The 18890-nt window shown below is 40.9% G+C and overlaps 1 protein-coding gene across 1 annotated transcript; it reads right to left on the bottom strand.

The window, feature by feature from the left end:
• Positions 1 to 241: 241 nt before the first annotated feature.
• Positions 242 to 14934, bottom strand: tmem81 (transmembrane protein 81). Its single transcript, XM_073469569.1, has 5 exons — positions 14713 to 14934; positions 14485 to 14630; positions 14281 to 14396; positions 13800 to 13993; positions 242 to 346 (listed from the first exon to the last, which is right to left on the bottom strand). The coding sequence occupies exons 1-5, from the start codon at positions 14932 to 14934 to the stop codon at positions 242 to 244; spliced, it is 783 nt and encodes a 260-aa protein (XP_073325670.1).
• Between the last annotated feature and the right edge of the window lie 3956 nt (positions 14935 to 18890).

Here is an 18890-nt window from a genome sequence, read left to right as displayed (position 1 = left end):
AATGTTTGTAAAATGACCCTAAAACGCCAGTCTCAGCCGAGCACAAAGAAAAGCCAGAGCTGCTGTTGAACCAACAGTACACACACGGCTGTAAGATGCAGAAGTGGTGCTGTCATTGATCATTGATCTTGAAAACAAACTGAGGCGGTGTGATGTATGAGGTAACATTTAGTTTTATTATACATACAGTTCAAGCTCCACGGGACGCAAGTAGAAACTTGGCATACTCATACTTTTTATTCTAACTCTGCCAATATGTGTTGATCTCCAGGAAGGCCTGAGGGGCCTGAACGTCACATGGAGCCAGAGTGTGCGACACTGCTGTCGTCTGATCGATGTGCTGAAACTGGAGGCAAGAAAAATGTGCACAAACAAAACATAATTACATCTATAATGATTATGCCTTGAGTGAAACAAAGAGTTTCATTCTAACTCTGGACGAGACCTGACTGAGAAACAGGAAAGACTTCTTAATTTCTCACACATCAGATTTAATCATATTTATATGACATTTGCTACCCTTGGAAAGCACAAACACTGACAGGAAAACCAAATATAAAGCCTGAGCTGAGCCAGAAACCATGAAAGTTGGACGTCTGTGAGTGAGTGATATGAGGTTTCACACTCGGCAGCATCCGAGATCATTCATCTCACGCACTCGTGAGCCTGCTCTTGAATTTCATGATCTTCATTGAGTTCATTCATGTATTACGAGTGTGTTCGTGACCAGGATATGAATAACGCTGACCCTGCAGGAGACCTTAAGCACGGCAGGTCATAACAATACAATGAGCATGAAGATGCTGTAATTGGAATCATTGAGTTAATGCATGTTCTCCTCGATCAGATAACACGTGGTCGTGTGGATTAAGTGGATATTATGACAGCCGCTCTTGAACATCACATCAAAAAGATACTGTGATTAAAGCGACGGGACGACTGCCTCGCTATTGAAAGACATTATGCAAATAAGTCGTTGCACCGCAAAAATTCTCCTGACGCACTCCCTGAGCAGCTCTCTCTTTTAATTACCCTTTGCCAGATAAAGGCAGAGACGGGCGAAGACAAAGGGAGATAAACAGCAGGAAAACAGGACCGGCATAGATTAAAGGACAGAAAGACAAACAAGAGAAAAAGTGAAGAGTCCCCGAGCTGCACCTCAGTTATTATAAACCTCATTATGAGCTGAGTGTGTGTAGCTCAAGACAGTAATTACAAACATAATGTGTAATCGTGAACATGTTTTACCTCTTTCAAGCAGAGTGCTAATGAAACACTACATACAGTTTATACGACTGTAATCTTTCAGCTCAGTTCAGTTTAAACCAATTTCCTCTAAAGTTTGATGTCTCTCGTGCAAAGTGTGATGTGTCTCCCGACCCGTCTTCACCGAAGACACCTCAGTTTACAGCGAATGAGGTCAGAGGAAGGTTTCGATGACAGACAGAGAAGAGAAGAAGAAAAGTTTGACCCACGTGCTGATTACGGTTAGAAGAGAAATCAATAAACAGTTAAACCATTGAGTGTTTTTCATTATAAAAGGTATAAAAGGTGCATTGATTATTCATCCAAACATGTTTTTTTCTGATATGCAGCCAGTTTGTGGCCGTGACAATAGAGTCTCAGCCGCTGCAGTGCCGTGTGGAGGTGCTGGAGGTCGATGGTTTGTTGTTCAAAGTGTCTGACTCCGACAGCAGAGAACACTTTCGGCATCCTGTTAAATATTGACAGTAAATATTGGGTTCTCGGCAGATCAGAAAGCTGTGAATCATTCTTCATATAAAAAGACATCAATGTCCTGCTGCTCTCTTACAACCCAGTCACCAGAGTAAACATTGGCAATGTACGTTTCTGCAAACGTACGTGATATGTTGCAACTTTCTTTAGGTTCAATTTTTTATTGTGTAAATGCTCTGGTTAGGTTTAGGCACAAAAAGCACTTGGTTCGGGTTAGGAAAAGATCATGTTTTGGCTTAAAATACCTGTTTAGGTCGCCACAAACTCAGCTGGATACTGTCTCAAGGTCTCATTAACAATATCCACTGGTTTCAAACTCCACCATCATTACTTCCTCCTCTGGATAAAAAATAAGGTCATACACATGTCATGTGACAGTCAGTGTACTCCTATGAGACGTATAAATGTGAACGTATCAGTGGTTCTGCAGAAAAAACATTAACTGCCAGCATTTTATCCTGCCGACTGGACTGGGTTTTTGTGGTCAGTGGCCAAATATTTGCTGCTTCGGTTGGAGAACTTGTGTGATTTATGTCTAGAAGTAATTTATGGGCAACAAGAACTGAGATAAAACAATATTTTACTTGATTATTCTGAGTTATGCTCACATTTTTTTAATCATACTTATTTTGGTTTGTAACATTTAATATCATTTCATTTTATTTTACTGGATTTGTTTTTTGGGTTTTTTTGTAGTTCTGCTTTTCATCTCAATGTCAATACAGATAAATAAACAGATAATTGTATGAATCTTTTCTCGACACTAAATGTCACTTAGTGTAGTTTACAGTAGTACAGTATATGCTTAGAAGAAAGCCGTGTGAATGAGGCAGTTAAGACAGATTTTTAAGTGGATTTTTAAAGTTTTAATGCATCAAAAATGTCAGTGTGTCACTGTAAGAATAAACAAATGTCACAATTTAGTTTTGAAGCCAGATATTTTTAGTCTTCTCGTAGTTTTGCAGACGTGTGAAGGCTCAGTGTGCTGCTGACGGAAAAACACCTCCGGCAGAAATTTGGGCTGTTTTTTATTTTTTTTTAAAGAAACAACAAATATATAAAAGTGCTTCCACAGAGATGATGTTACCCGTCTGAAATCCTTCATGCCTGCTGGCATCATGCTGCGCGCGCACACACACACACACACACAGACACACACACCGGAGTGGTCAACCCTCACCAACAGCTCCAATATATAAATGTCAGACCTCAAGTGAAATTAATTTCATGTGCTCTGTCGTCACTGCAGAGCACACACACACACACACATAACACACACACACACACACAACACACACACACACACAACACACACACACACACACACACACACTCCCCCCTGTGACTGTCTCCAATTACTGAGCAGGTGCACCTGAGCAGGTCTTTTAGAAAAAGGTCATCCGTGTGTGTGTGTGTGTGTGTGTGTGTGTGTGGGTGTGTGTGTTGTGTAGCCACCGTGCCCTCAATTTCAGCACCAATCTTCCATCTTGTTTCCTTTTAATTTATCTCAAAGTCAAGCAAATACTTGATGATAGTTGCTCAGCTGCTTGGTTTGTCCGTTTGCATAACATGCTCATGTGTCCACACACACACACACACACACACACACACACACACACACACACACACACACACAACCTGAGGAGGGATCTTGCTTTAACGCTCAGTCACATCCAATATGTCAGTTTCTGCCCCAGTGGTCAGCAGATAAATGGAGGCTGAGACATGTTGGGTTGAAGTGATACTCCATCTGCTGCAACAAACAATGTTTAAAAACTTTCAATTAATAAAATTGTTTAATCTAAAATAAATGTAAATAAATATTAGTATTTTGTAAAATGCCTTCTACTTTTTCTGGGCCAAAAGTGTCATTTTTTTAATATTTCTTATTTTGTCCCAAAGTTGGAGGAAATGAGCAGCACATCTCCAAATATTTGTTTTTTTTCTTTGAGCAAAGAAAAAAAAATACAATTATGGCATATTGCATGCTGACAGTATTACTTACATCATCCCACTGACTCTTGACACATCAGTGGCTTCAGGACTCAGAGTGATCGTTAGGAGAGAGGTTGCACAGCAAGTCACACTGCCCACACAACGATCAGCTGTTTTCTTTTGTCAACTGGTGGTCTGAGTGCTTGAAACTAATGCAATATCCCACAGGGTTTGTCCATGAACTCTGCGGCTGTTGAGTCACGAATATCAAACACTGGAGTGATGCACATCAACCAGTGAATAGACACGGATGGACAGAAACTCACTCCAGCAGATAATTTAAGGACATCATCTCATTAGAAAATGTTTTGTTTTTTATAGAGAAAATTAGCAAAAACTCTGTTGATGTTTCTAACAGATAAGAAACACTGTGAGCAGAAGATGTTATATTCTTAAAGCCCCTGAAAGGCACGTATGCTGGTTTTTCGAAATCCCAGAGACAGAAGCCTGCAGACATCTCCTGACATTCGAGGTGAACAGCTTTATCTGTGCACCGAAAACAAGCCGACCCGATCCCACAGACTTGAATAAAAAGGGCAAGTCCACAAAACACACCAGATCAGAGTGACTTCCACAGGCGAGATTCATGCTTCTGTGTATGAATGAGCCAGTCCTGAATGGGGGCTAGGTCATGACATGACCTTTTGTAGACAGCCATTGACAGATTAATTGACAGCATGTCTAAAATCTCTCCATTGTGGACTCTAAAGGTGTCGGTATATTCCATTAGAGATGCTGGTTAGATGGTAGGATATCTTGGTAAAACCCGCTCCACTACTTTCCAGTGTTGGAACCGGCAGAACTGTGTTCAACAATTTCTGTGGCTTTCAGTTTTTAATGTGAGCCGCTGAGTCCAACGCTATAACGGACTTCAAAGAGGGACTTAAAATATGCACCGTTATGCTCATATTCAAACAATTACCATGCCGATGACATCCCGCTTTTCACTCTACCTTCAAGTGTGGCCATTAGGAATAATTTCGAACACTTTCGCCTTCCCACACAGCTGAAAAACAAGTCAGACATACTACTACTTTTATAGCACAACCCGACTCTACCTTTTGTCCAACCCTAAACTTCATCCTGAACAGGAAACCCTTATATAGAGAGTGCAAAAGGTATCTGGCAAACTCTTTTTGCAGATAAATGATGCCCTCAAACTACAAAACTGTCCACAGAACTGACTTTGTTCATTTCCTCATGTGGCAGTAGGAAATGAAGGTACAGGTTTTTGTTGCAAGTCAACAAGAGAGAATCATCCAAAGTTTATTAAGTATTTAGTGTAAAGATGCCTTCAAATGATCCTAACGACTGAATGGGTCGACTGTCAGTGACTCCACAAACGATATATACGGCTGTTCCCTCAACGACACAAAAACAAAGACATGACAGTCGGAGAGTTCAGTAACATGGGAAGCGGACCAGACCTTCAAGTGACAACGAAAACCAGTTTAGTTACTGTCACATGATTAACATAAGGAAACAGTCGTAGTTTGGTTAGGTTGAGAAAAGGATCATGGTTTGGGTTAAAAGAGCAACATAAAAGAGATGTCGCGGAGTGTCATGGTGACACACTGATGAGTTTGGTTCCCCCTTTCCCGAGTGAAAGTCCTGTTTTTGTTCGTCCCACCACCAACCTCACCCTCATCCTCGTGTTGACTCTTCTACTACGCTACCTGATTTCCTCCTTCGCTCCACTCATAATGACAAAGGCCACTAGAGGTCGCTACCTAGAAATAAAAAGTAAGAATGGGTAGCAAGAAGCTGTTTGCACAGACGACCTGTACGGACATGTTTCTGGTGCTGACAGGCTGCAAGTTACTGAATTAATTACATCAAATCAATAGTGTTACATTACCAGAGCCTACACTAGTTTAGTCAGTTACAAAACGCAGTGCTATCAGCAGACAAACAGCTGCTTTTTAGTCGAGAGGCGACATGAAATTACTGAGTTAATTCCCTCCTTCATTCCCTCTGTACACAGATTATTAAAATTCCCCCTCAACACCTGCCAGCGCCGAACAAATGCTCAACCATCAGCTCTGGATCACAGGAGACATCCTCTCTGGGTTTTGTTCAGGTGAGCTACATTTGGACATCACATTGACATTAACAAAAAAAAATGAGGCACTCACGCACAAAAGAGCTGGAGTGTTTCACTGAAAGGTCAATGTTACTTTGGCAGATGGAAGGGAAGAGAAGAGGACGGCACCAAAACAAACAGTGGAAGTGCTGCAGCGGGAAAAGGTTAAGAGCCTGCAAACCTAGATGGGCTTTGTTTTATTTTCTTCTATTTTTGTAAGTTAAAGATGATATTTTCAGGTATTCTGTGGAGACTCGTGGGGCTTATAAAAAATTTCTTTATATATACCTTTTTAAGAATTAGTTTCACTGTGTATAAATGTAGAATTGACATCATTGTAGTTTGTTGAAAGTATTTCTGGTCTGGAATAAAGTTCAAGTGGTGAACTGAGCAAACAGTATGAGCATGCAAACAACTTATTTTATCATATATATCAGTTAGAGAATCAGATGCTACGGCACCGCAAGAACAGTTTCTTCTCCACAAAGGGCGGCTGTGGTTCAGGAGCTAGAGCAGCTCGCCCACCGATACCAGGGCTGGCGGTTCAAAGTGTTCTTGTATAATCCACTGAACCTCAGGTTGCTCCTGATGTTTAGGCTTGCCACACTGCATGGTGTCTGTTCACGACTGCAGCCGGGCCTCATCAACAACGAGGGGAAGGCCTTTGTAGCTGTTGTTGGAGAAACTGAATTTCAAGCGCGATCATCATGATCTCCTCCGTTTGGTTGGTGGTGGTGGATTTCTAGACTGGCATTGGTCAATATGACATCAGATAGTAAACTCATTATCCATCCATCCAGTCTGCTTATCCGGGGTCGGGTCGGGTCGCAGTGGCAGCAGGTTTAGTCGTGTAAATGGTCAAAATGAATTAAATAAAAGTGACGATTTCTCAGACTTAGACCGAACATTAGCACATGCCAGAGAGAAACAAGCTTTATTATATTGACACATTTTAGTATAAGTTTATTTAGCCATCATTAAACTCAATAAATAAGTGATTCGTTTATGTGACATTGACATTGGAAGTCATCCATAACATCACCGGCGACGGGAGCAGTAACGCTCCAGACTGCTCGACTCGCTGCCGTTATTGCTCACCAAGGTGACAGTTTCGGGTCATTAGGGCTCAAGTTGGACCGCCGACGTGTTCTTGTGCTGGCTGTGCAGCTCTATTAATTTTTCTTATTTCATGGGCTGTGAATTTTCCTTTTTCTTTATTTTTCATCCTCCAAAGTTAAAATTAAGACGCTGAAAGATTCATAGAAATTTATCCTTGCAACACACGCTGCTTGGCAATGACTGTAGACCGGCCGTAGTTAAGCCTATGGAGCCTTTTATGTGCATCTCTAAAGAGAATTCAGATAATATTTGCTGATGGTTTGACATTTCAGAAGCTCAAGGCCAAAATGCAAGTAGTAAAATGAGATATTTTAACTTTGTGATGACCAATCCAGCACACCCCCCTGTCAGAAATAGTTACTCTGCAGTCTCCAAACCAATGAGGAACTTTACTTGCTGAAAAACATCAGTTCTTACCGGTGGGTGGGTGGGTGGATGGATGGATGGATGGATGGATGGATGACTGATAAAAACATTTTAACGTGCTGTATCTGTTTTATGTTCTTCAGGGTGGATATTGCAGAGGAAATGAAACATTTCTTGTAGCTGTTTCTCTGGACCAGTGGGTCTTTGTACCGTCTGCCCGATGGCAGTAACTGGATGCGGTGATAAGTTTCCTCTGTGATCAGGGTGGCTTTCCTGATCACTGAGCGGTCGTACAGTTCAGATGGAGGAGCTATGGATGAGCGATTATTGGCTTGGCTATTGTATTTCCTTTCAAAACCTGGTCCACAGACTGAATTCTCTGCAGATGTTCAGGGTCCAAACTAAAAACACTGGAGCTTATTTTTCCACTGTACCTTTTTGCAGACGGCAGACAGATAGATAAAGGTTAGGCGACAGGAAACAGAAGAACAACATCAAAAAAAGATTTCCTTCATGCATAAATGGAGGCATTCTCAAACACTTCCCTCCTTCACATGAAGTTTAGATGAAGTTTAGCGTACCTGCAGACACGCTGGTGCCAAAATGTCTGAAATGTCCTTGTTAGAGAGGTGACGTAAGCGCCTGCAATTTCTTCACGCTCGCCGCAAAACAGATGGAAGATTGACGATGTGAGCAGCACCTTGTCTTGTTCTCTGTAATTAAGTGTCTTCTACTATTAGAGGTTGCTACATCTCTGTATTCACTGTGTTGGGCACATGCAAGTGGTAAGCTGAACCTGCAGACCTGCAAGTTTCACAGAGGACAGAAAGACAGACAGTAAAATGTGTTTGTGCTCTGTGCTCTCTGCCCTCGGCTTGAATAAAAGATCATTTTACCAGCTCAACCTGATGAAAACCATTTTAAGTTTTTTTTTATTCCACTCTCTCCTCTCAGGTCCATAACCTGGGACCCATTTAATGTCATATAAATGAGATTCATATAATTAAAATCAGGGGGGACTTTGCTCTTTCCAAACATGCTTCTGGCTCCGCTCTCAAACATTTATTTATAACTTTTTAGTGACGTGTTCAGCCGCAGTCGCTGCACTTGATATTAGGTTATAATACTAAATTAGAGTTTCACTTTTAATAGTCTGGACCAGTAGCTTCCAGTCAGGCTGCAAATGAACACCATGACGCAGCCACAAAAACACTCTGCAGAGACTTCACAATCCTGTAAATTCTCTCTTTGTCCCTGATTATAATGGCCCTACTTAAATGCCATATTTCTGCACGTAAGCTCCATTATTAATCAGCTGTGCCATCATATGGACAATGAAATCTGGAGATGAAGATGATTAGAGGCTTTCTTTCCATGGCAACAGTATATCATTTTTAGTGGAGATGATGCAAAGCGAGGACACAGTCGGTCTGTATGAAGAGTTGCGTGACATACCGCATAATCAGACAGAAAGGGAAAGGCGTTGTGGGTCTGAGCATTGTCCCATCATGCTTTCATCCAGCCTGAGAACAGTTGAGTGGGTGAGTGAAAGACAAAGACAAAGAGCGAGATAGGAAGTGTGAACTAATGATGCTGTGAGGTGGAATCTGTGGGAAGGATGTAGTGAGAGTTCAGATCAGTTCAGTGACAGTGACTGACAGAGTGACATTAAGACTGATGGAGAAGGACTGAGTGTGAATCATGAGGGCAGATCTCATACAGCGCTGACAGGCAGAGGGAGAAAGAGAGAGAAACCACGAGCTGTGGGTCAACGTGCAAACAAAGTCAGTTATAATCCACGGAGGCTCCAGCCTGAAGCCTGCACGACTCAAAGTACAGATACTCTGATTCAATTTGTTTACTCCAGTAAAAGTAATAGAGTACAGGCTCTGAAATGTAATCAGAGTATCAGAGTAAAAAGTCTCCCTCTGAAGGACATTTGTGGTCAAAGCTAACTGAAGCTCACGTCATATTAATATAATTCAAAGACTATTAAAGTTAAAGGTAGAATCAGTAGGGTTTGTCCCAGCTGTTCCTGAACGCACCACAAAGACAGTTGATTGTTGAGTCTCATTCCCAGGACGTCAAATAGCCACATGTTGGGTTGGTAAAGCGTCCCGAGCAGCAACAAAGTGAGAAAATAAGAAAATCTCTGCAGATACGAGACACTAACCGACTTTTCTCCCCATTCCAGCCTCCCTCTCTGTCTGTTCACGTCTTTTACGTCTTTGTTTCGTCTCGCTGCGTCTGCCGTGCGTGATGTGCTCTGAACAAAAAGTATAAAGTTCAGATATTTGTGTTCAGATGTAGGGAGGAAAAAAAGACAGACAGAAAAAAAGTGTTTTTACCAGCTCAACCTGATGAAAACCATTTGAAGTTTTTATTTTTCCACTCCCTCCTCTCAGGTTCATAACCTGGGACCCATTTGATGTCATATAAGTGAGACTCATGTAATTAAACTCAGCAGGACTTGCTCTTTCAAAACCTGCTGCTGGCTCCGCTCTGCAACATTTATTTATAACTTTTTAGTGACGTGTTCAGCTGCAGTCGCTGCACTTGATATTAGGCTGTAATACTCGTACTTATTTGTACTAGAAAGAAAGTTAGAGTTTCGCTTTTTAGTAGTCTGGACCAGTAGCTTCAAGTAAACTTACTAAACTAAAGTAACGGGTCTGTTTTGAAAATGTGAGGAGGAGAAAGTTCAGATATTTGTGTTCAGATGTAGGAAGGAAAAGTCAAAAGTTGTCAGTAAAATACCTGAAAAATCCACTAAAGCACAGTAACAAAGTAGTTGTACTTTGTAACTGATGTTGTGTGATGGTATTTAAACATCAGAGCCACTGAAGGCATCTGTATTTATTGTAAAGTACCTGAAAGTCACAATAAAGGTCGACAATCTATCTCGAGCACTGACTTAAAGTACAGTCCGTTAAAAAACTATTACTTTAGTTACTAGTTACTTTGTAGATTTGATTTAATATACAACATATAATCAATCAAAATGATGTAATATTATAGATTAACATAAAACTGTAATGATCTTGAGGGGATGTTCACAAGCTGCTCACCAGACAGACTTTATAGTTACATTACTTTTACAAGCTTTAAAAAGAAAGAACAGATGAAACCATCAGTTGTTATAATTCAATAATGTCATGAACTTTATTCTGACATATTCTGCCATCCTGCATAAAGGAGTGCTTTTAATTTTGATACTTTAATTATATTTGATACTCGTACTTTTGTACTTTTCTTTAATTCAAAATTTAAATCCATGACTTTTATCGTGAAGTATTTCTACACTGTGGTATCTTCATCTTGTTTTACTACAGCATAGTACAAGATCAGAGTACTTCTTCCACCTCTTAACCAAACAAATCTCTTTAAAGTAAAGGTCAAATGTAACTCTGTTTGACATTTACTTTAATTAAACCTTCAGTGCAGAAAACCGAGTGACAACATCGTTTGTTAATCTCGTCTCTCCAGGGCTCAACATGGTTTTAATAAACATCAGAGCTCTTTATTGTTATTTGAATCCTCCTTTCAGACGCTCTCGTTCTGGAGATATCACCCGTTTACTGATTCGACGATAGCGTGTTGTGTGATGCTGCGGCGGAGCGGTAATTAAATTGTTTGTGTAGTGAACATTTGGGAAAACAGTTACATCTGTCAGACTGATGTTGTAAATAAGCACATGGCGGGAAATGACGTCCTTGGAGGTTTAGCGGGGCCGGTTCTACAGAGGGAAATGAATGAATGAATTGTGGTAAGATTGTCGGCTTAATTACATTTGTGTTATTTCCCCGGAGTCCCTCGTTCTCCTGCTCCTCACACAAATGTCACGCACGAGCAGAGATTCTCACTCTGTGTCTCACAACTCTGATGATGTCAACATCTGGTGTTATTGTGGCACGTGCTAAGATCAGCCTGAATGCACAGATCAGCAAAAAATCTGCAAAACAGTCATCTCATTGTGCAGAGCAGTGTTGCACTGTGTTGTTGTGGAGTAGCATCACTGATGCATGAGGTGAACAGGAGCACTGAAGCTCCTCTAACCTTAATAAAGCAACAGACCTGTTTCAAATCAGACATTTTGACTCGACAAAGCAGCGGTGGAAACTATAACATGAACGTTATCTCTCTATCATGTTGTAATAAAGTCATATTTTGTGCGATGTGATGCAAAACAACTGTCGTAAATACAAATCCCAGGTTTCTGTAACAGTTTGTCAGACGTGCAGCACGTCACACCAGTGTCATGTCCTGAACATGTATGTCCTGAGGTAAACATGCTGAGAGTCGACTTTCCAGCAAACTCAGAGGGAATTTTATCGATATTCACTTGAATTAACAACACAACCCCACTCTCAAGGTCCTGAAATCATTGATTGATTGATCAGCTACTTGTAGCGCCGCCATAATTCATTCGGTACCCTTAAAAGTAGAGTGTCCCGAGGAGAAATATGATTCTATGGGTTAAAAAGCAGCGAGGAGTCAGCTGTATATGTAACAGAGCAGAGTAAGTCAATAAATGAGGTTTTTTCAGAAATTGTAAATCAGCACAACCTCGAAAGCTCCTTGAACATGCAGTCGTAAATAAGCAAACCCGTGATCTAACATGACAGCGCTGTTTTCACATCGCTAAAGGGATTTCTTTTTCAGCAGTATGCTGCCGTTCACTCAGAGAAATCAGCCTTTGTGAGACGACTTGAGCGATGACATTTCTTGACGTTTCTTGATATAATAATCTTAACTCAAGGTCACTTTCTTTCAACTGTTTAACTTTTCAACATAATGAATATTCTGACGTGTCTGTTTTCATGATGATTCAGATGTAGTCTACAGTTCTGAATATGATAAATAATAAAACCTTTTGATTTTGCTTAATATGACCTTGAGACACGTTCTCACTCCTAACTTATCAAAAACAACAGCTCGGTCAGCGGCCTTCAGTCAGTTTTGCACGTGAATGGCTCCACGTTTAAATTAGCTTTAATGTGTAATATGCAACGTGCAGTCAACCTTTCAAAATAAAGCTCGCTGACTGACTTTTGGAAAGTTATTAACGTCAAACAGTCAGAGAAAGATCATACCTCGGGTTAAAATACCTACATTCAGACTCGTAACATACTTGAAATAACTTAAAATCAAATCACTCTTGACTCTTGGTCACAAACGGGACACAAACTCGGGTCTCCAGAGGGAAAGTCCAGTGTGTGACCCGTCCAACCAGCCCACCAGAGGAGCTCTTCAAGAAGTGACAGTAGAGGAGTAACCACAGTGTCAAACCTCGAAGTGTGAGGCCTCTGACCCGGCTGCTGCATTTCATGTGCTGGGAGTGAGAATGTGTTGGACTTTCATACCTCTTTCTAATAAATTCCTCTTTTTAAAAACGTATAATTCATTTAATAAATGTTATAGACAAATGTTTTATAAGTCCTCAATAAGACAGCCTCTTTGGCTGTTAACTCTCCACCAGCAGGACACTGAACTTATCTTCATGCAGACTATCTGGACCAAAAGTCTGTTTATCTGCAACTTATTAACATTTATATTAAATCACAGAGCATGTGACTGAAAACACATTTGTTTTATTTTTATTGGAAGGCATTTAATGGATGAACATCAGCCACATAACTGATAACTCATCTATAAATCATGAGTAATATGAGCGATACGGATCTGAGGGTCATGAGTTGTTTCCACTGTGGCAGCTGAGTCCCGTCACACAGAGGAAATAATAACCAATATGTTTACAGCTCGTACTGTCCCTTTAAAACCTTTTTATAAACCAACGCTGCCATCTCCTGGCAGAGAGGTAGACACCACTAAATGGACTTCCTGACACTGTAATCTCCTCAAGTTTCTCCTGGAGCTGTTTAACGGTGGGGAGGGTTACAAAATCTGCAAATTCAGGTGTTTTAATAGAAATACTAATTATGTTCTTTCTAAAATGACTTTCTAAGACAAATAAAAAACCTTTTGTTCTGCAACATATAAGATTTTTGGCTGAAAACATTCAAAACTGAACTGAGATGATCAACAGAGTGTGAGGGAACAACAGTTTAAATGCATGTTTAGCATGCTAACCAGCTAGCCCATCCCGGTCCACAGCTCCTCCAGGTGCTACAAGCTCCCAGTCCGGACCACTAGCTGCACGGCTAACTGAGCTAAGTAGCTAACCTTAAATTTTTGAGTATGAATTTCTTACATATTGCACATATAAAACCAAGAATGACATGTTTATAATGCTGCTGTCTCTCTTTAATCTCTAACAAATGTGTATAGGATTATTTTAGCCTGCAGGAAGAAGATCAGCAGGATCAGAAAAGCCAGGACGCCTCCAATGAACGAACCCATCAGCACCTGTGTGTCCAGAGAGAACAAAAACACTGCAGATGAGTAGACTTATTTATTATTATTTTTAATAATATGCACAAGATTTGAAGTTTTTTTACAATACATTCCCAAACCCATCACTTCTGAACCCAAACCATACTATGTGAAGAAGAGCCTCCGTGTGCTCATGGATGTCTGACACAGTCTGGTTCTGCTGGTTTCCGGCGGAGTCCCACTGGGCCTGAGAGCTTTCGTAGTCCAGATTGAGAACTCCAACGGGCAAAACCCGGATCCCCCAGTGAACCCGCTTCACTCTCCGGAAGGAGGTGTCCTGCACATCACAGCGATACGTACCTACAAATGACAAGATTACATTTCAACACTAGATGTCACAAGAGATCCAGACGCTCCCAAGAGGAACATGATGAGACTGAGAGTGTAGCAGCACCACAGTCCATCAGGACAACTGCGACACACCATGTCCTCATTTCTGATGACGACAGTTCAGTTTAACTTTTCTTCTGAAGAAGAAGATAAATAAAATAAGACTTCAGCTGAGTGAGACTGGAAAATAGTATTATGATCTAAACCATGTCCAGAATTTTTAGAGTCCGCGTGCACGCATATACAGGTGTGTTTACCTGCGTCCTCCTCCCTGACCGGGTCCAGAACCACCCGGTCCAGCAGAGGAGCATCCCAGCGCGTGAACAGAGAGTCGTCAGAGCTGATTACTCCTCGGGCGTAACGCCATGACACCCTGAGATAATAGAAAAACATACTTTTAAACTTTTAATTTGATTCTGCACTTGGTATCTAGCTTTGTAGGTTGTGTCCTCCATCCTTACCTCCAGGAGAACCTCCCCATCGCCTTCATGACTTCTCCCAGACAGTCGATGTCCACCTTCTGTCCTGAAGTCACGGTCATCGTCCTGAGTCCACACTGCCACGACTCCACACACTTCACCTTACGGACACGACACTCCTCCGACACCTGCCATCAATCCAGAGATGAACAATAAGTCGGAGCTATTTTCCTTTTTTCAGTCTTCATGATTAAGACGTGTGTGAGGTACCTCTGCTCCAGCTTTATCTTCCTCCATCGCTGTCTTGCCGTCCTTCAGTACACACAGGGTTTGAGTTTTCATGCCGAGCCCGCAGGTGACGCTGCAGGGGGAGGCGTCAACAACCACCTCCACCGGCACTTTATCTTCCTCCTCCAGGTCAGCTGAGGTCAGAGGATGGAGGAGGAGGAGGAGGAAGAGGAGGAGGTGAAGCCTGACAGTCACATGCTGCATTTCAATGTCTGATGGTAAATCTGCAGGAAGTAAAAGTTTCCACTCAGTGCACAAAGTATAAGGACGATTTTGACTGTTTGTTCTGTCAGAAATTGAACGTATCGCACTAAAAACACACAGTTCAGTTCACTCAGTCTTCCAGCGGGGATGTTATCTGATTGTAAGTACACATGGAAGAGCGATTCTGCTTTCACACAAGGGTATTAAAATCCTCTCAGCTGAAAAATGACAAACTAAGACAAAGAAGGATCAGCCTCCAGCTGCACTTACCTGCACAACATCCAATACTTCATATGACGCTCGGCTGCCTTCAGGGTTCAAAGGTCCAGTTGAAGTTAAACACAAAGAGTAGATACAAGATGGTGTCCAATCTGCTGCATCTGACCATCTAATTTATTTTAATTCAAATGTTGTGTCGTGACGACCAGAGGTCCAGGCTGCAGGTTTCTCTTCTCCTGTGGGTCAAAATGCACAAAACTAATATCTAAGAGCAGCACTCTGTTATTATTCATTTCAGTACTCTTTATTTCCCTGTTGCTTTATCCATTGAAATCAGCTGTTAGACACGTTTTTGATTATGTTTAAGAAATAATTTAAGATTGAATAAAAATAAATAATCATCGTACAAAACAAGATGATGTCTTAAAAAATGCAGATTTCAAATAGATACAGGAAATGTTGACGTTTTGTATATTTACAGAATCTTCTTGGAGCACTAAATGTAACAGTTGGAGTCAATTTCAGGACATAAAGTCATGAATGTTGGATAAATAAAGCTGTTGATGGACATTTTACTCATTTTGTGGATCAAACCTGTGACGCTCCAGAAAAAAAAAAGGGGGCGTGTGCTTTACATTTTGTCACATGGCCACTAGGTGTCAGACGAATATCAGAGAGACGGCACAGAAACCCACCTCAGCATACAGCCTTCAGTTCATTGATTACCTTTTATATTTAGAAATAAATCCATCAGATTGTATTTTTGAGCGTTGGATCATCTCCAGCTTTCAGTTTTTAATGCTCCCCAGCTGTGTGAACAAGCTGCTTCCCTACGAGTGCCACTGAAACTGTCAGGGTTTAAAACATTCGTGTTTACTGCGGCTCACATCATTCATACCTTCTGTCTGATCTGAAACTTTTTATCTGCTTGTTTTTTTAAGTGTCTTTAAATCAATGGCTTAGTTTGAATGCATTTCTCTGCATTTAAAACCTTTAAAAACTAATATTTGTAGCCTAAACCTGAAAAAGATCATTCAATTAATGAAAGTTGTTCACTTTATTAGTTTAGTTTAGTTTATTTCGGTCATTTTCCAACGTATAAAAAATGCAAATACACTGGTAGATAGACAGTAAATTAACTTAATGCTTTCTAGCTTCAGAAAAACAAACAAACAAACAAAACAGGACCGTAAAGGTGTAGGCTGAAGCCTGAGCTTATTACACCGGCGCTTTTAACATTAATTATACAGAGCAATAAAAGAAACTAATAATATACACATTTTTATATACAAAAAACAGGGAAACATAAAGAAAGGTTGTAGCACAGTCCTCGTTTAAGAGTGATTTATTTCATTTTTGTTCAAATAAACAGCATTTGTTTGTTTAAAAATCACAGAAGTTAATTACTTTTTGTTTTGTGTCGTAAAACTACTGAAACTAAAAATGTTGCTGACCTAGTTTGACCATTTGAGGCAACTTTTCATGCCCAGAAACACCTAAAAGCATCTTTTGGCCAATGCAGTACCCACTTTCATGGTCCATGGCTCCCCCTGCTGGAATAGATCCAAACCTGCACGGTTTTTCATCTCCCATACAGAGATTATGGTTCTGTTTGTCACCACATTAACAATGGGCCGGGTTATTTTGAATCCCTTAAGTGGTTCTGCCAGAGATACTGGGAAAATGATCAAAACACGAACAGGAAAAACACACACACAAAAAGAGTCACGACGATGACTCAGCATCAGTCGGAGGGCTGCAACATGTTCAGTAGCCAGTAACAGTGGCCTAGTTGGCAGAGCAGCAAAACACTGTGGTCAACAACACATGTCTCAGTGTGTGTGTGTGTGTGTGTGTGTGTGTGTGTGTGTGTGTGTGTGTGTGTGTGTGTGTGTGTGGAAAACAAATGCAGAATGACAAAAATACAGCGGAAGAGGGGAATGAGGAGGCGGGATGTGACAGAAGTAGGGAGGGAGTCGGAAGTAGGTGGAGGAGAATGAGTAGGTGTGATGGAGCAGAGGCGAAGGTGGCAAAAGGCGGGAGAGGAAAAAAGAAGATGTGTTACATAAGAACAGGAAGAGGAGGAGCAAATACACCCATACAGGATGATTTCACACCTCACGATGTGCATCCAGAGCCACAGCAGGAAGTAGTGTGTTGTTTTTAAAAATACACGTATATTAAACGATGATTAACACACCTGACTTGTGGTTTTGTGTTTGTAGACCGTACTCACATGGCGGTCATTTTCCTCTGACATCAGGGCAGGAAGCTCAAATGCTGGGACGATGTGATGCTGCCGTGTTCCAGGTTGCAAGTCGTATGAACGCAGGGAAAATCTGACAAACGTATAATATCACCACTTACTGATCGATCAGCAGCTGAAAAGATGATGGAAAGTGTAAGTCTGGGCCATATTTCAAGGTAGATTTACATATTTGATAAACCAATTAGCTAACGTTTGCATTTAATTAACTAACTTCCAGGCTTAAATATGTGCAGGAGAAGATTTACGCCTTCCCTGTTGTATTTTGTCACATTATCAACCTGTTAGGTTAGCTAGTCAGTGGGTTATAAAATATCTTGTTTTTCTTTTGAATACGTCCTGATGTCCCTCCAGATTTTAGCTGTCTGTTGTCTTTTCAGTTGTTGCTCAATCACAAAGTAGTGAAATTATAATAATTTTGTCAGATTCCCTTTGTTTTTACCATCGCAAACTGGAACACAGCCGTAGCTTAAGACATCTGAGTTTTCAAATGTAAAAGGAAAATGTCCTAAATCCCAGAAATCAGTTAGCATTTCTTCACTTCCACTTCCCTCATCTCAAAGTCAGTGGGGTTTTTTGACTGGGCTTTTGCTAAAATGCCTCAAATAAGGTTTGTGGTTCATACAAGAGATGGTTTAATGACATAAAATATGTCAGTAAATACCCCAGGACTGAATTATAAAGCATTGACATGTCTTAAAAAAGATGGATGCTAAAGTGCTAAAAGAGACTCCAGAGGTTGTCAGGGACATGAAAACGTCATCACGCCGAACAACAGAGACTCATCTCCTGACTAGTCTGTCTTTAGAGGTGGACTCTGGTTTGTTAAGCTAACTTGTAGATCGATGTATTTATAATAAAGTGTAGTAGGAAGCTCAGCGGTGGTGACGTTTAAGTCATATGACCGTGTTGTAGTTCGTTTTTAGCCTAACGTTAGCTTTTTACTGCTGCCATTTGCGTTTACGCTTCAAAAATCAGGAACTGTTTATCGGTGAAGATCGCCTTGTTTGAAAAAAACATGTATCATAAACTCTCAGAGCTTATTTTCTGCAATAATTAAAAAAACACATGGACTTGTTGTCGATGGAACCAGGGCAATGCTAACTTCCAGGTTAGCCTACAGAAAATAGGCGTGTGGAGCCAGAACGGACAATAATGTATTTCACATTTCTAACAATGTGGCACAAGAGACAACAGGAGAGAGGAACTAATCTGCACAGATTCATCAACTGCTTTAGTTTCCTGTTGCATCAAGGTGCGGTTTATTATGACATATAACTATTTATGGCGTTCGGCAACTTCCCTAGGAAGCAAAACTGGCAGATCACAGAGCGGGCAGTCAGCAGTTTAAAGAGCTCTGGTTCAGTTATGAGGAGGCACAGTGAAGAGAAAACAGCAGTATGATTATCATTTCAGGTTTAGAAACAAGAAGGTTTAACAGTTTTGTATTTTAACAGGGTGTATCGAGACT

Source organism: Pagrus major, chromosome 7 (genome assembly GCF_040436345.1).
Source record: "Pagrus major chromosome 7, Pma_NU_1.0".
Lineage (NCBI taxonomy): Eukaryota > Metazoa > Chordata > Actinopteri > Spariformes > Sparidae > Pagrus > Pagrus major.
This window is presented reverse-complemented; position numbering and strand designations above follow the sequence as displayed.

Bases quoted from the DNA above. Each gene is read 5' to 3' on its own strand.
- tmem81 (XM_073469569.1), bottom strand. From the start codon at position 14,934: ATGCAGCATGTGACTGTCAGGCTTCACCTCCTCCTCTTCCTCCTCCTC. The intron at 14,631-14,712 runs GTACCTCACACA...GATTGATGGCAG, and splicing joins AAGATAAAGCTGGAGCAGAG to GTGTCGGAGGAGTGTCGTGT. The intron at 347-13,799 runs GTATGGTTTGGG...TCTTGCCTCCAG, and splicing joins CGGAGGCTCTTCTTCACATA to TTTCAGCACATCGATCAGAC.